The sequence below is a fragment of the Sciurus carolinensis genome, chromosome 12 (genome assembly GCF_902686445.1).
Source record: "Sciurus carolinensis chromosome 12, mSciCar1.2, whole genome shotgun sequence".
NCBI classification, from domain to species: Eukaryota; Metazoa; Chordata; class Mammalia; order Rodentia; family Sciuridae; genus Sciurus; species Sciurus carolinensis.
Window position 1 is genome coordinate 114,962,843 of NC_062224.1, and position 15,922 is coordinate 114,978,764.

At 36.7% G+C, this 15,922-nt stretch overlaps 1 protein-coding gene across 9 annotated transcripts in view; it reads right to left on the minus strand.

Moving 5' to 3' along the window:
• The window catches only part of Dcaf6 (DDB1 and CUL4 associated factor 6), a 108,987-nt gene that overhangs the window by 35,338 nt on the left and 57,727 nt on the right, over positions 1-15,922 (minus strand). For 3 of the 9 annotated variants that reach the window (XM_047521488.1, XM_047521489.1, XM_047521497.1), the window contains 2 exons: positions 14,794-14,964; positions 7,039-7,098 (listed from right to left, as the gene is read on the minus strand). The exons of 2 other annotated variants lie outside the window; for them this stretch is intronic. In XM_047521488.1, coding sequence (XP_047377444.1) covers positions 7,039-7,098; positions 14,794-14,964 — 231 coding nt within the window. The remainder of the gene's footprint in view (positions 1-7,038; positions 7,099-14,793; positions 14,965-15,922) is intronic. 4 more of the 9 variants (XM_047521492.1, XM_047521493.1, XM_047521490.1 and 1 more) reach the window with 3 other exon arrangements.

Consider the following 15,922-nt stretch of genomic DNA (forward strand, 5'->3'; position numbering starts at 1 on the left):
GCCTATAATGAAGACTATTTTAAAAACTCTGAAAACCACCTCTCACAAAGAATACTTCTGCAAGGACGTTTGCCCAGCAACTGCCTCTTTTATCTTGGACAGCCACTATCCTTGTTATTGATCCTAGCAACCAATGATTATTATTTTAAAGTAATTTATGTAATCCAACCCCATTTAACTTTAAAAACTCTTGCCTTCTTTGCCTGACTGTGCCTATGATCCATCAAAGTACACACCTTCCGGACTGCAATCTTCTGCTCGTCCCAAATAAAATTAAATGCTAGACAAACATTCCATCTTGCAAGTCTCAAACAGGTTAACTCAAACCCAATAACTCAAGACCAAATTCATGCTATCCACTTCTCTCTACACCCCCCGCCCAAACTTATTCCTTCTCCAGAAGTATCTATTTAAGGATTACTCAATTGTGCTCTGTCAAAATGTGGGAGTTACCTTTATAGTGGCCGGAAAAGTTATATGCTAAATTCCATCAGTACTTCCCCAAAGCACCACAAAAAAGTTTATAGCCTCAGGGGAAGAAAAAAAAGAGTACTTGTTATATGATAAACTTCAAACTTGTGCTTTGTCCCCTCCAATCAAAATTGTCATTACAGAAATGTTTGTGTGTGAAATTTGGGAGTGTTACCAGTCTCACACTGTGGGAGTGTTACCTCCTCTCACTGGCTCTATGAAGTTCTGTTCATTCTGTATCTAAGTATTTCACTCCATCACTTGTCTTCTATCTTACCTTTATCACCAGATCAAGTCTCACCATGAGAACCTCCCAAGTGGTTCTTAGGGTTTAGATGAGATGTCACCCAAAAGCTCATATGAGACAAATGAGAATTTCCAGGGTGACATGACTAGATCACGAGGAGTGTGACACGATTAGTGGGCTGAGCACTGACGTGGATTAACAGGGCAGAAACGTAGGCACGAAGGGTGTGGCTGGAGGAAGTCAGTCAGTGGAGGAGTGTCTTCGAGGTACAGACTGTGTCTCTGGTGAGCAAAGCTCTCTCTCCTTCCTGGCTGACATGTCCCGGGGGCTTTCCTCTGCACAGCCTTCCACCATGACGTTCTGCTTCACCTCCGGCCCAGAGCTGTGCAGTCAGCCACCCAGGCACTGAACCTCTGAAACCGTGAACCAGAAGAACTCTTTTCCTCCTTTACATTTCTCGTCGGGACTTATGGTCCAGGAGTGAATAGCTAACTAAAAACATGGCCTCTAGTCAACTTCGATGCTCCATTCAGGACGACAGGCAACCTGGCTTTTTTAAATCCTTTATTAGCTTCCCTCTGGTCTTAAATTTCAAGCCTCAGTCCAGGCCCCGTGCAGCTGTGCTGATTCTCCTGCTCACTTTACTCTCAGAGCCCTGCCTCTCTCTTCCTGCTTCCCTTTCCACACCTGCCTCCAGCTGGCTGACTCAACTCCTGGACCTCCTCAGGGATGCGGTCCTTGGCCCTTGGCTCACTGCACCAAGGGGTGAGGCTCCCTCACAAGTAGCCTTATGATACCGCTTATCACACTCGTCTGTCTTTACCATTAGATGAGGCAAAGCACAGAGATTACGAGCAGATGCTGGAACCAGGCTGCCTGGGTGGACACGTTTCTAACACTGTGTGTGACCGTAAGGCAAGTTTGCTAACCTCTTGCTTCAGTTTTGTCATCTGGAAAACAGGGATAACAACAGTACCTACTTAATAAGGTCACAGTAAGGACTAAAGAAATCAATGTATAAAAGCGGCTCAAAGAAATGCCTGGTACCAAGTGGATGTGCTATCGTTGCTGTTATTACCAATCAATTCAGTCTCCAAGAACAGACATCATCAGCTTCATTCATCTATGCATCCCAGGGCCGAGTCAGGCAGTGAAGCCTCAGCTGAGTAAATGAAGCAGACAACAAAGGTGGCGCTAAGACTTATTTCATTTGTTTTTATGTCATGGCTCCTTCATCGATAAAATGAGGTTAATAATAATATTTATTACTTACTATCAGAAGGAATGAGATGCACAAAATGCTTCACACACACACACACACATAAAAACTCAATAGATGTCATTTTTATCACAGACAATTCTAAGTTAGAAAACAAAACTGGAGGTATAGATATAGATTTGATCATTAGGAAGTAGACCAAGTGAGCACACACAACATAAATAGGGTTTAACTTCCAAAACGTCAAACATGTCACTCATTAAAAGAATCCAGACCTAGTAGTAGCAGCCTCCCCGGGAACTGCGGTAGGAAGACGCCTTCACCCAGGAGTCTAAGACCCATTGGGTAGCAGAGTGAGGCACTATCTTAAAAAACAATCATTAAAAAAAGTAACTACTGAAACAAGCACGTAGCTGCATTTACAACTCTGAAGATTTAAAAGTAAATATACTTTTGTTTATCACACTGTAATTATTTAAAATAAAATCATGATAAATAAGTAAACTGTTGATTGTAATCAACTGGTTCAATAATGTATACATGCATATATGATTACAAAACCAGTGTAACTCTATATCATGTACAATCAGAAGAATGAGAAATTATAATCCATTTATGTATGATGTGTCAAGATGCATTCTGGTGTCATGTATAATAATTAGAACAAAATTTTAAAAATGTTTTTTAAAATAATGTATACTTATTCAAAGAAATGAATTTTCTTCAGTGAAGCAAGCCTATTGAAACCAAAAAATTTTATAAGCAACAAATTTATCTTTAGGAATCTCCTCAAATAAAGAAATCCAGGAATTACATGGAAAAGTGCCTGGGCACTTGAAAGACGATGAATTAAATATTCTAACATGTAAATATAAAACTGGAGTAACAATTTTTAAAAAGCATGATCTCTTTAAAAACGTGAAAAAATTATGCTCAATCATTATGGAGAGATATAGTAAGAAAACATTAACTATATTACTCTTAACATTCTACGGGGTAAAACTGAGAACAGAAGTGTTGGTGAACGTTAAAACCTTCAAGGACTAAGGGTGCAGTTCAATAATAGAGTATGTGCTTACACGCAGGACGCCCTGGGTTCATCCTCAGCACCAGGAAGAAAAGGAAAGGTCAAAAACCTGAACAGTAGTACCTGTAGGGCATTAACAGCTCCCCACATCATCAGTGCGGAACGTCTCTGCTCACTGAGTAGCACACACTCGGTCATCAGCTGCCTACCTTATGCGCATGGTCAGGTGGTAGCAAGGTCTGAGTATGAAGGCCGCCACTATTTCTCTATCTCTTCACTGAGCTCACTGATATCTTCGTTTTTCCCTAAGCCTCTCTCCTCACACCACTTCTACCTGGTTTCTGTGTCTACCATGCTGTAACTCAAAATGCCGGCCCAAGACATCAACAGCCCAGCTCTTCTGCACCCGTTCTCACCAGCCCCTCCTTTCTTCAGATATGGCCTTCTTCCTGCCCCGCCTCACTCCCCTCATCCTCCTTGTTTAGTCGCCTTAAGCTAGATCCTTTTTCTCTGCTTTTTTTCCTTAACGAGCAAATTCTTTTCATTTCATCCTCTTGTAGACAATCTCATCCACTCCCACTTTTTCAACTATACATAAATGTGTGGTTCCTAATCTTTCATCTCCATCTCTGACTTTCTTCATGACTTCTAGAATCATACGGTCACACAGTTGTCTATGGGATTTCTCCATTTGTACATTCAATGGCACTTCCTACAGTTTGTATCCACTTGTTCCTCAATGCTTACGATGTGTTATAAGGCGGTTGAGAGGCATGTGAGTCATGGGGCAGAGTCCTTATAAAAAGATCAATGTCAACTTGCAGAAGTGACCTCTCTCCAGGGGACTGGATTAGGTACTTCCCAGAGAGAGCTGTTACAACTGGGTTTGGCTTAGCTTTCTCTTGCTTCCTCTCTTGCCATGTGGTCTCTCTTCTGTGCACACCACTGGCTGTTTCACTTTTTAACCATGCGTGGAGTAGCACAAGGTCCTCACAAGAAGCCAGGCAGATGCCAGGACCTTCCCAGCCTCCCAGAATCGTGAGCCAAAATAAGTCTCTTTCTTTTATAAATCACACACACTAACGTATTCTTATTTTCTTTTAATTTGTTCTAATTAGAATGTATTCTTCAAAAGCAAATGAAAACAGATTAAGACACACTTCAAACTCAACATTTCAAAGAATATCTTGAAAGGATATTTCTTTCCCCTAAAATCGGCTATTCCTCCTGGAAACTCTCTTGGCTGATGGTTCCCCTATCACCTTACCAAGATGCCTAGACATCATTTCTACCTAATCAGTTCCAAAGTCCCATTTATTTTTCTTTTCTTTTTCAGTGCTGGGGATTGAACCCAGGGCTTCGTGCATGCCAGGCTGGCACTGTACCACTGAGCTAAAACCCCAGTCCAACTTCCATTTTATTCTACCTCTCAAATATTTTTAAAGTTTGACCATTCTCATTTCCCACTGCTAATGCCTTAGACTGAATCCCTCATCATCTCTGACTTGGACTAATGCAATAGCCCTTATGCACTCCTTCCATTCCATCTTCCAATCAATCATTCAATTAAAACTGCCAAAATGTACTTTCCGATATATAAATCTGGTTGTATTTTTCCCAAGCTGAAAAACTTTCCATAGCTTCCCAGTGCTTAAAGGATGAATCAATCTACTTACTCATTAAACACTGAAACAATTCCCTAAGTAAATATACAATTATAAATCAAATGTGGGAAAATACCAGATCATGAAGAAAAAGAGAGAACTAGGGAAGATAGGGAGGCCTTATTATTTTTGACAAAGTGATATCTAAGTGTGATTCAAAGGATGAAAAGAAGTTGCTTAACAGAAAAGCAGTTCTGGTAGGGGAAAAGCAGGTCTGGGGGTTTGAGAGGAAAGGAGCTCAGAGGTAGAAGGACTGAAAGGAGGCTATCTGATAAGGCTGTAGTGAGCGAGCAGAGTGGCCCGAGACACGGCTAGATAGACGGGGCCAGGTCATATTTGACTGTAAGCAAAGGCATGGATTTGGGTTGTTTTGAAAGCCTAAAGGGAAGCAATTAAAAAAAATTTTAGGTTGATAAATGATACAAGTATATTTACATTTTTAAAAGTTTCACTCTGACTGCTAGTAGAGAACAGATGATAGTGAGAAGACTAGTTAAGAAAATATTACATTAGTCCAGAAGAGAAATCAATGATAGGCAGTCTCTCTTAAATTTTATGATACAAGTTATCTCAGATAATGTAAGCCCCTAACTGAAGCCCTTAGGAGTTAAAAGCTATAATCCTACCAAGCAATAAGGCATGTAATGGGCTGGGGATATAGCTCAGTTGGTAGAGTGCTTGCCTCCATGCACAAGGCCCTGGGTTCAATCCCCAGCACCACAAGGAAGGAAGGACGGGCAGGGGGAACAGGACCAAATAAGTTGGACATATATTTTCCACCATTAGAACATTTCTGTTCAGAGGTCTTATCACAAAGCTACATTTATAATGGTGTATTATAATGCACTTTCTGCCAAATAATCTCAATCTTTGACTTCCTACCTCTACTTATATGACTAAAAGACATACTATACATGGTCCCAGAGACAAACAAAAACAAAAACAAAAACAAAAAACCCTCTTAATCTCCACTTCTAAGCTAGAATGAAATTATCATTTACCCAGGTGCTGAGGTCAATGTAGAGCTTGAGTCTTCTCTTTTTCTCAGATCCCTTATCACATACAAATTGTCAACTTAAATTCAAGTAACATTCAATATATTCTATGAAAATTATTGTTATAAAATAGAATATGAATCTGGCTATTGGGTTGTCCAGTATGTTATAATGCTATAGTTGTGATTCACTTTAGTCTTCTCAGTTGATATTTATACATTAAATGTATAAAAATAAAGCATATTTAATTCCTTGGTTCTCAAATCATTACTAATTTTTTCATGAACAGAAAAGACCTATACAATACATGACATCTCAAGTTCACACAGAATAATTTAAGGTTCAAAGTAAAGATGAAGTTTTCTAATCTGTTTTAAAATTTGTTTCAAAAAATTTCTCTAAGATATAGTTAAAATTAGACCTACTTCACCCTACATAAATAATACAGCAATATTTAATTTCCCTATTGCTGTTAACAAGTGAGACAGCTTACACACGTACTTTTCAGTCAACCAAATTTTATAGCTTTGGTTACTTAAAAAAAAAGTTTTCTAAAGAAATATTTCTAAAATTTAACAGGCACCCACCTGCCTTTCTTAATAGTGAAAAAAGTAAAAGCATTTAAAATTATTCTTTATAACATCAAGAATCAGTAACATTTATCATACTGTGTCACAGAAGACAGAATACCTCAGGGAACCGCAAGTGGAAAGAGTCAACCATTTACCCTAATTCCACACAGGCTATGTTGGCCGTTTACAGTCTTCCTTTCTCCACCCTTCTTTTCAGATACCCCTTTCTGTCAGAATGCCTTACTCAATCCCTCTCTGTGCTGTATTTGATGGGCTAGTAAAACAGTTGGAAAAATAAGTAACCTATCAGGTTCTGCTGGAAGCCATTTTCCCTTCTGATGGGTGGCTTGTGAGCTTGTCTCTGGGTTCATAAGCATATTCCTTAGAGTTAAAGCTACCAGAAGTCAGATCACCAGATAAACGAGACACAAAATCAAGTGTCATTACTATAAATCTAGTGGAATATTACTACATTCAAAGGACTCTTCCTAACTGGGTGGTGAGGTGATACAACAACCACACACCCACAGTTCTACACGATTGTATGACATAAACCTAGCATTTAAAAATGGATACAGTTCATATCCATTACAACACTGTTACAGGGGAAACATTCAAATTTTCCATGAAGGCCAGACAGAAAGGTGTTCACACAGAACATAACTTGTAAAGGCCAAGGGGGCCCTTAGTGCATGATACCACCTGGAGTGATTTAGCCTATAAAATACTAACGTTAAGACCATAATCAAAATGAAATGCTATGTAAAAATGAAAAGAACTTTGTTTATGCATTGCAATAAAACTATGGATGGATGGGCATAGCGCATCTCCTGTTGCACGCACCCTGTTGCTCGTCAAGTGACATGGATCCGAGCTGTTTGTTAACCACAGAAGAAGGAGAATCTGAAACAAAAATGAGATTTCAACTTAAAAGTAAGCAGCAGAAAACTGCACAGCAATGTCATGATCATCTATAAGCTTAAGAAACAATGTATAAGGGGGGGACAGAAGTAAGTACTGTGGTATTTTCTCTAAGCAGTGAGTAAGCGGTGCCATGTGCTTAAGATTGTTATTTCAGGCAAGCATTTAGCAACTTTGAGAATGAGTGGGGAAAATATTCTTCTACTTTCATGCACATACTTTTTAAAATCAAATTCATTTAGAAAAGGCACAGAGTGCAAGATAGATAAAAGTTAGAACTGGGGTATCACCGCCAAACAGAAGACTCCCTGGTCTTTCTCACATTCCCTCTCCAGCTAGTAATATGGCTCTCCTTGGAGAAATCAAAGCATGAAATGAGATGCTCACCACACTTAGTGAAATGTTGTTTGTTGTACCATGAGCTGAATAAGGAGCTCAAATCAAAATGTTAGACAAAGGAAATGGTTTATAAGGAAGTAATTACCTTTATAGAAACAATGTTAAAAATTCTATAATATATTGTGCATATTAAAACTATACTCTGTGAAAGCTTAAGATTTCTTTTTCTTCTTCTTTTTTTAAGATACTGGGGGTCAAACCCTGGACTTTATCTATGCTAGGCAAGTGCACAACTGCTGAGTTATATCCCTAGCCTATTTTATTTTATTTTGAGACGGGATCTCACTAAGTTGTAATTGCCCTGCCTCAACCTCCTAGCAGGTGGGATTACAGGCATGCACCACACCATGTCGCTGCCTCAATTAAGTTTTGATTTTAAACCTGCTTTTGACAGTAATTAGCACACTTTTAGGCCTCAGCTTCTCGTTTATTCATGATCAGGCTACAAATCTAATAGCCTCATACGAAGTACTGGGGAATACAGTTTGAGCATCCCTTATCCAAAAATTTGAAATGCTCAAAATCAAAAGGATTTTGGATGGTTGATGTGACAGGTCACAGTCAAAACAAAACTGAAGTAAAAATATCAATGTCAGGGTATGAGATATACAGAAAACATGATGAGCTAACATAAATGTATTTCATGTTCAGACCTGAATTGGATCGCCCAAAGTACCTCATTATGTATATGCATATATTCCCAAATCCAAAAAATTTGAATGTGAAGTACTTCTGTTTACGAAGCATTTCAGATATGGGACATCAACCTGTACAAGGAAGTGGTCCCTTCCCACTCCTGATTTAGGTTTCAGCATCCCAGTAGAGCTACAGTAAAAGGGAAAAATGTGGGGGACGAAGCGTAGCTTCCCAAAATGTAAAAATAATTCTTAACTTCTAAAATCCTGTTCTCTAGCTCTTAGTGAATATTAATGACACTTCTACTCATGATGGCATTTCATTTACCCAAAAGAAAATGTTTTAAGTAAAGATCATCCTCAACCAGATAACAGAGGGAGGTTTTCCCAATATATCCTCAATTCACAACACTTATATCACTTGATTGCTTCCATTTGTACATTTAAACATCTGTAGCCCATTACCCAATCTACTTGCTTCAACTTTAAATATTCCACCATCTTATTCTGATAAAGCATGATTGTAATTGAATAACAGTTGTTACTTATCCTTCCTTATCACCTCTTCATGAGAACATTAAAAGAAGTCTTCGTGAAACTAAAAAGAAAGCCAGAATGGTAGAATTCCAATCAGTTCCTTAATCTACCATGTTACTTTTCTTTGTAAGATTTGTCACTAATCCACTTCAGAGTTAAACCCAACACTGTTGTTTCTGAAGAACAGTTAAATAGTCATCTTTAGAAATAAAATCATACTCTTTAAAGTTAAAAAAAAAAAAAAAAAAAAAAAAAACTGTGACTCAGTGAAATAAATATTAGAAAAACCTCTTAAAAGTCCCTTGTAAGACACAGTTCATCTCTTTGGATTTACTATAAACAATCATTGTACTCTCACTTAATAAATTAGAGGTCGAAGAAAACTATAAATTCTCTAAGAAATGTTCCTTACAAATATTTTTCCCATAAATATTATGGAATGCATGATTTAATTTTTTAATAAATTTTAGGAAGAAGTCAGTGAAACCACACTGATGATCTAGAATGCTGTCACCTCTGAAAAATTGTGTTTTCAGGCTTGAAATATTTAAAGGATTAAATCTTAAATTAAGAACAAAAAATACTTCTAAACTAAAAGTGTTTCCTTTTTGAATTTATAGTCTCTTACAGATATTGTGAATTTCTGGAAAATTATTTGTTACTCCATACATCTTAAAGGCTAATCTTTATTAAGAAATCCCTCTTGGGATTTTATTTACAAAATATTATTTATAAGATAAATGATATAAAATATTTCAACCTAAATAGTTTAGTTATAATCTTGGGATAATGCAACTGTTTTTGGAAAGTGTATTTCCCTGTCACACAAACATTTTAAGTGACATGCTTTTGTATCACTATGCATGCATACATGTGGCTCTAGCTCCTTTTACAAAAATATTTTTAAATATTAATAACCATCAAAAGCAAAATTATCAAAATTTGTAATTATTAGTTTATACTGCTTCAACAGTTTGTGCACTCTGCTTCCATCTCTCTGTAAAATATCTTCCAGAGAGCATCACCACAAAATAAAACCTGAATATATGATCTACTGTTAATTTACTATTAAATGCAATATGGCTGATCAGCTTAATTAAAATGTTTAGAATTATTTTATTTATTTATTTAATTTTTGTACTGGGGACTGAACCCAGGGGCATTAAACCAGGGAGCCACATCCCCAGTCCTTTTTATTTTGAGAAAGAGTCTTGCTAAATTGATGAGGCTCACTTTGAACTTGCAATCCTCCTGCCTCAGTCTATTCAGCTGCTAGGATTACCAGTATGAGCTACTGCGCCACCCATCTAGAATTACATTCCTTTTAAGGTAGAAGTTAATTTTAAGTGAAACCTCAATTAAGACTAAGCTCAGTGTATATTATGGTCAATTACTGTTTACTTCCAAAAAACATTTGTAGTTCAGTCTTGAAAAAAACTCCCTATTGCAATAACACTAGAACTTCCCCTGTAGAAAAGATTTGCAATTATAATCTAACAGGTAAATAACAACAACTCTTCATCCATACTTCTTGATTTTGAATGTGGCTTTTTACTCAGGAATAGTGTAACTCTGGGCAAGTTCTTTAATTGCTTAAGTCTCACTTTCTCCACTTATAAAATGAGGCTTATCAAAATCATACTATCTACCACATAGTGTTCTTGTGAAGACTTAATGAGGACATCCATATAAACTTTTCAGGTGGCACACAGGAAAGGGCAATTGTTATGACTACTTCCCTGGTTTTCAGAAATATGATACTAGATGAAAAATAATGGCACAAAAATGTTCTGAAAACTATGGAATATATTACCACTTAAAGTTGCTTAGGACTCTGCCACTTAAATTAAGAGTTCTTAGAGAAGTGGGTAAATATACCTGATTTATTACCTACTTTTACAAACACTAGAACCATGGATCAAATGCATCCATTTGAGAAAAGCTACAATGTGTGGCTCCCATTACGTGTGCTGTGGGGAATCCAAGGAAATAAAGAGCCTACTTGTACATGATCGGGTAAGTGCTGATTTTTTCCAATATGGCTCAGTTTTGAAAAGCCCTTTTTCAAAATTAATCACCAATGTTTTATACCCTTTTCTGGGGTATAAAAGTTAGGTTTTTTTTTGTTTTGTTTTGTTTTTGTTTTTGTTTTTTTCCAATTGGCAAAACCGTGCCATAAAGTGAAAAAACAGTTCCTACCTGACCCTTTCTAGGCTGGCTCCATGCTCCAGTGGGGCTCTGTGGTGGTCGGGCCAGTACCAGCAGAATCCACAGGGTGCTGTCACTCTGAGCAGGAGCCAGCAACCCATGACTTCAGGGGACCTGAAATGGAAAAGAAGAGTTGGGCTTAAAATCAGCCATATGCTGAATGCCTCTGCAGTAGCTGTTAAGGGCATTCATCTGGTAAACATACATATAGCTCATTCCAGAACCCTGAACTCTTATCAACCTTGCATGCCCTTGATGTGAGGACATTTTAACAGTAAGTGATGCTACTATTAAGAAGTGTAAATCCTATACATACATTATAGTCTAACCCACCCTTATGCCATCTCTGTAAATTGTGGAAGGTACACTATCTAAAGAAATCAATAACTGCATAAGGCAGTCAAATGACCTGTGTCCAAGGTTATACAGTCATAGGGCCGAGGCAAAAATTCAGTCTAATATCAAAGTAAAAACGTAATGAAGAAAAATTTACCTCTTTGTGATCAAAAAACCAACAACAACAAAAATAATCACTGAACTATTTTATATGTATTTCCTAGAAGTCTAGAAAAAAAGGTATAGTGCATTTCCTAAGTAGTTACATTTCTTAACAGTCTCGGAAAAAAAATATATATGCTTTAAAAAAAACTAAAGTAAAAACATTTTAAAATAATATATTCTGACTTGAAAAAACAAATCTCATTTTTGGAAATTAGCTCTGAAGGATTATCATTTATAGGTGTCAAAATTCTTTCAGAGCAAGGCTTTTCAAATTGAACTCGGAAGACCTCGGGAGCAGCATGAGGGCAAGTAGGTGGCTCAGCACTCATCTCCCCTCCAGGTTAAGTCAAGAGAGCCACATGGACACCTTTCACATCAGAACTTCCACAGAAGACTCTGATGAAAGAGTTCACAGCTGAAAATAAAAGGAAAATCACTTTAAAAAAATCTTTTAACAACATTTTATATAACTCACTTTAAACAATAATTTGAAACTGAAGGTGGTATCATTTTATACCTTGGAATGATGGTTTAGTTTTCAACTGCCAAGAAATACTGACAACTAAATAGATAATATTCCATTTGAGATTATCACTAACCACTATTAAGTTCTTTCCTATGTAACCCGGCTAAAAATGTAGATTACTGGGTTGGGGAGATAGTTCATTCGGTAGTGTTTGCCTTGCAAGCATAAGGCCCTGGGTTTGATCCCCAGTCCCACCCCAAAAAAAAAAGTAGATTACTATCTCTGCAAAGTAGTTTGATATTTTGATCTCACTTCCCTACAGAAATAAAGTATTATGGATTCATCTTACACTTAGCATTTCACAAAAGATTCCCATGAGTCCTGTGTCTTGAACAAGAATGAAATATTTGCCAAACAATGTAGTAATTCAGAAATTCTTCTCATGGTTGTTAATGCTTTGTGTTTTTCAAATCAGTCATGTCTCCTCTAAACACCTTATACCTAAAAACCTTAAACAGGTGGAAGGATGACAGAAGTATCATTTGCTGGGAGGATCATTACTCTAAAGATATCATGTTAAAATAGGAAATATGCTTTTTATGTGAGAAATGGACATTCTTCTATTACTAAAATATTTAAACTTAGAATGCTAATTTTGGTGCTTTCTGTACTGACAGTAGCAACATCTATCATGAGAATGGATCAATTACTGTCCACACTACACACACACACACACACACACACGCACATGCATGCACAAAACTATGTGTAATGATTAAGTTTTTATAATTGTTATTCAATTAAAAAACCCATCCCTTTTGAATTTCATTTCTATACAATATTTTATAATCTGTATGTTCTGAAATGAGAATATTTGCATTAAACAAACTCTTTTTTCCTCACATTCAAAACTTACTAAGTGGACAAAGTATATAAATTGTATTGGTTGTCCCTTATTAACAGTTTTTAAAGCTTTTAAGTATCAACATTGTTCCTATGACGTGTGAGGACAGAGTAAAAATAGTCACAGACCAATGAATAAAGGTGTGCTGCATAGGAGACTTGAGGAGGGTCCAGCTGCAGCGGTCTGAACCACTAAGCACCTCACTGCCAGCTAAAGAATGCAGCCTGCCTGGTTGGGAGCACGGCCGCTTCCATTGGACCAAATGGGCTGCCTCAGGGACCAACATGGTGCCCACTAACAATGAAAAGATGAAGTTTCTCACTTGCAGATCTGGGCAGGTGTCTACTCAACATAAGCTTTTTAAAGAACACCACAGATCAGCTGGATACACCAAACCAGATTAGAATGATACTGAGAGATTAGAGATTAGAAAACCATCTTATTTCATGGAGGCCATATAATCACCCTAAATTTATAATTCTAAAAAGAAACTGCTTCAATTCAAATTTCTGAGCCAGATATGAAAGGTTACCAAGTCTCAAAGTATTTTTCTAACATCCACAATGAACACTTCTTTCTTGTTAATGAAAACAATTTTGCTTTATACTTAATATCACTTTAATACTTGGTTTGTTAACTGCTAAATTTCAGTAAAGATATTTATACATGTAGGGACATATTATTTACCTTTCTGTTGATTTTTATGTTTCATGACTTCTTATTACTTTCAAAACACTTTGGTTAAAGTATTATTATAGCATGAAATCCTAACAGTTTTATTAATGAATGGCATTACTGTAATCTGATCAAACTTTCCTACTGCTAGTTTTAGGCATAGGAAGAGACCTCTTATAGAAAAAAACACTCGAGACACCTTTGTCTGGCTTAAATCCCTTCTGTTAATGTAACACTGAATCGTACATGAAGAACATGATTTGTTTCAAACATCATATCTATATTACAGTGGTTTAACTTTATATTACCATAGTATTACACAACATGCTTTTGCCACCAGAGAACTTGCTAGAACAGATATTTATAAAGAGATGGTTGTCCAGTTCTGCTCGCATATAGTACAGACTAATCCCAAGTAATTAAATAGGAGTCCTTAAAGTAATTAACACTCAAACTCATCAATGTTCAGGATGGCAGAATGTCAAAGTCTTATAAACGCATTAATAGACAACCTAAGTGAACATTTATAATAATTACTATTACTATAATAATTATACTCCAGGATTTACAGTAAATATTGTCCATCTTAAAAGAATTAAGGAATTCTTAATTATTTTGTGTTCTGCCTTTCACTAATTCTCTCAAATGTTTACTTAGTATTATAAACTTCTATGGTTTTAAAAGAATTGGGCCATCAAAATACTCGAGTGGCACACATTATCACTGTTTTATGAGACTTTGATAATATAAGAACAGCAAAAAGAGACCATGGAGTACTTCTGCTGCCCATATATCAGGAAGTTGATTGTATATACGAAGAATAAACAAATATCAAAAAACCTCAACTGATGACAGAAGGGAATGATTGACTAGGCATGTTAGTATGGCCTAAGCATACTACAATTCTAAAACCTAGCATTACTAGGTTTATGTATTAGTTAACTATCAAAGCAGCAAGCAAACAAACAAAAAATGAAGAAGAGCTAAGAGCCTATAAGCATAGATTCATTTCAGCATATACAAAATTTCAATAGAAGTATCAATGCAGGCTCTAAATTCACTAGATAATTATTACAAAGTACACCAAGCTGTAAAAGTAGCAAACTCTTGCCCTTTTCCAAATATATTACAAATAAGGTATTATTTTATATTCACCCCTCTGGCCAATGTGGTTGCCAATCTGTACCCTCACCTGAGATGTGGGCACCCCTATGTGCAAGGGAGGGGATAAGCTAATAAGCTGAAGCACATTAGCTCTCATTCTGAATGGGGACAGGGAAGCATCTCATTACACGGCAGCAAGATTAAACAACAATGCTATCAGCTGCTTAAGGACACTTGACATTAATAACCTGAAGCCTGAGGGTCCTGTGAAGAGCCCTCCTGAGAAGACTGACCAGAAGTGGAAGGCTGCTGCTGGGCTCGTGCAGCGAGCTCTTGCTGCCTCTGCTGCTCAGCCTTCTTAAGCCTCAGTTGTTGCAGGCGCTTACGGAGCAAAGCTATCTCAGGCCCCCTTAAAAATTCTGACACAGACAGGAAAAGAAAGGTCAAGAGAAAGTAATAAGATGGAAAATAAGAAGAATTTGATAACATATTAAAGAGGGAAAGAATATAAATTAAACGCTCAACTGAAAAAGAAAAACAAATTACTGCTAAAGAAGAAATTACTGGTCATTAAATTATGAGAAACTATGCACAGACACTCAAATGCTTCTCTTTAAAACTATGATGAATTAGACACACATTTTTCTAAGAATATTTAAGTAATTAAACAAAACAAAAATAAAGTCCTCCATAAGCAAAACACTGTTTTATGTTTGGTGCTGCAGATTGAACCCCAGGATTTTCCTTGTGCTAAGCACACACTCTGCCACTAAGCTACACTACATCCCCAGCACAAAGGATTTGAAAACTGAACATTCCTTTCCTAATTCTCACTTTTAACATTTTTAACAAAATGACACTAGGAAATAAATACCAATTGTAAAGTATCGGTTAAATGATCTAGTCTATATATAAAATTTTAAAAGTACTTCACTAATTACACTCAAATTAATGAAATTTAATTAAAATGATAAAAAGTTATGCTTTATAGTCCTTAGAAAGCACTCTTAAAAAGTGCAAGTTATATACCAGATTTGTAGCTAAATATTTCTTATGTTAGAATTGTCATTTACTTTTTCTTCTTTCTCCAGCCTAAAAAGATTTATATAAGGATACTTTCTTAACCTTTATCTGAAGAAGTGATCCAGATGAAAAGAAAAATAACAGGAAATTCTGCAAAAAGGTATTCGTTGAGTGTTCCCCACGTATGAGGCTTCGAGAATAAATAGTTGTACAAAATAAGCCCCTACTCCTGTGAAGTTTGTGTTCTAAGGGAAAAACAGACATCTGCAAACACACACGTGTGTCTGCAGTGTCCCATGGTGGCATACCACGTGACACCTGTCCAAGAAACTGGCCGGGGAGGGATGGAGATGG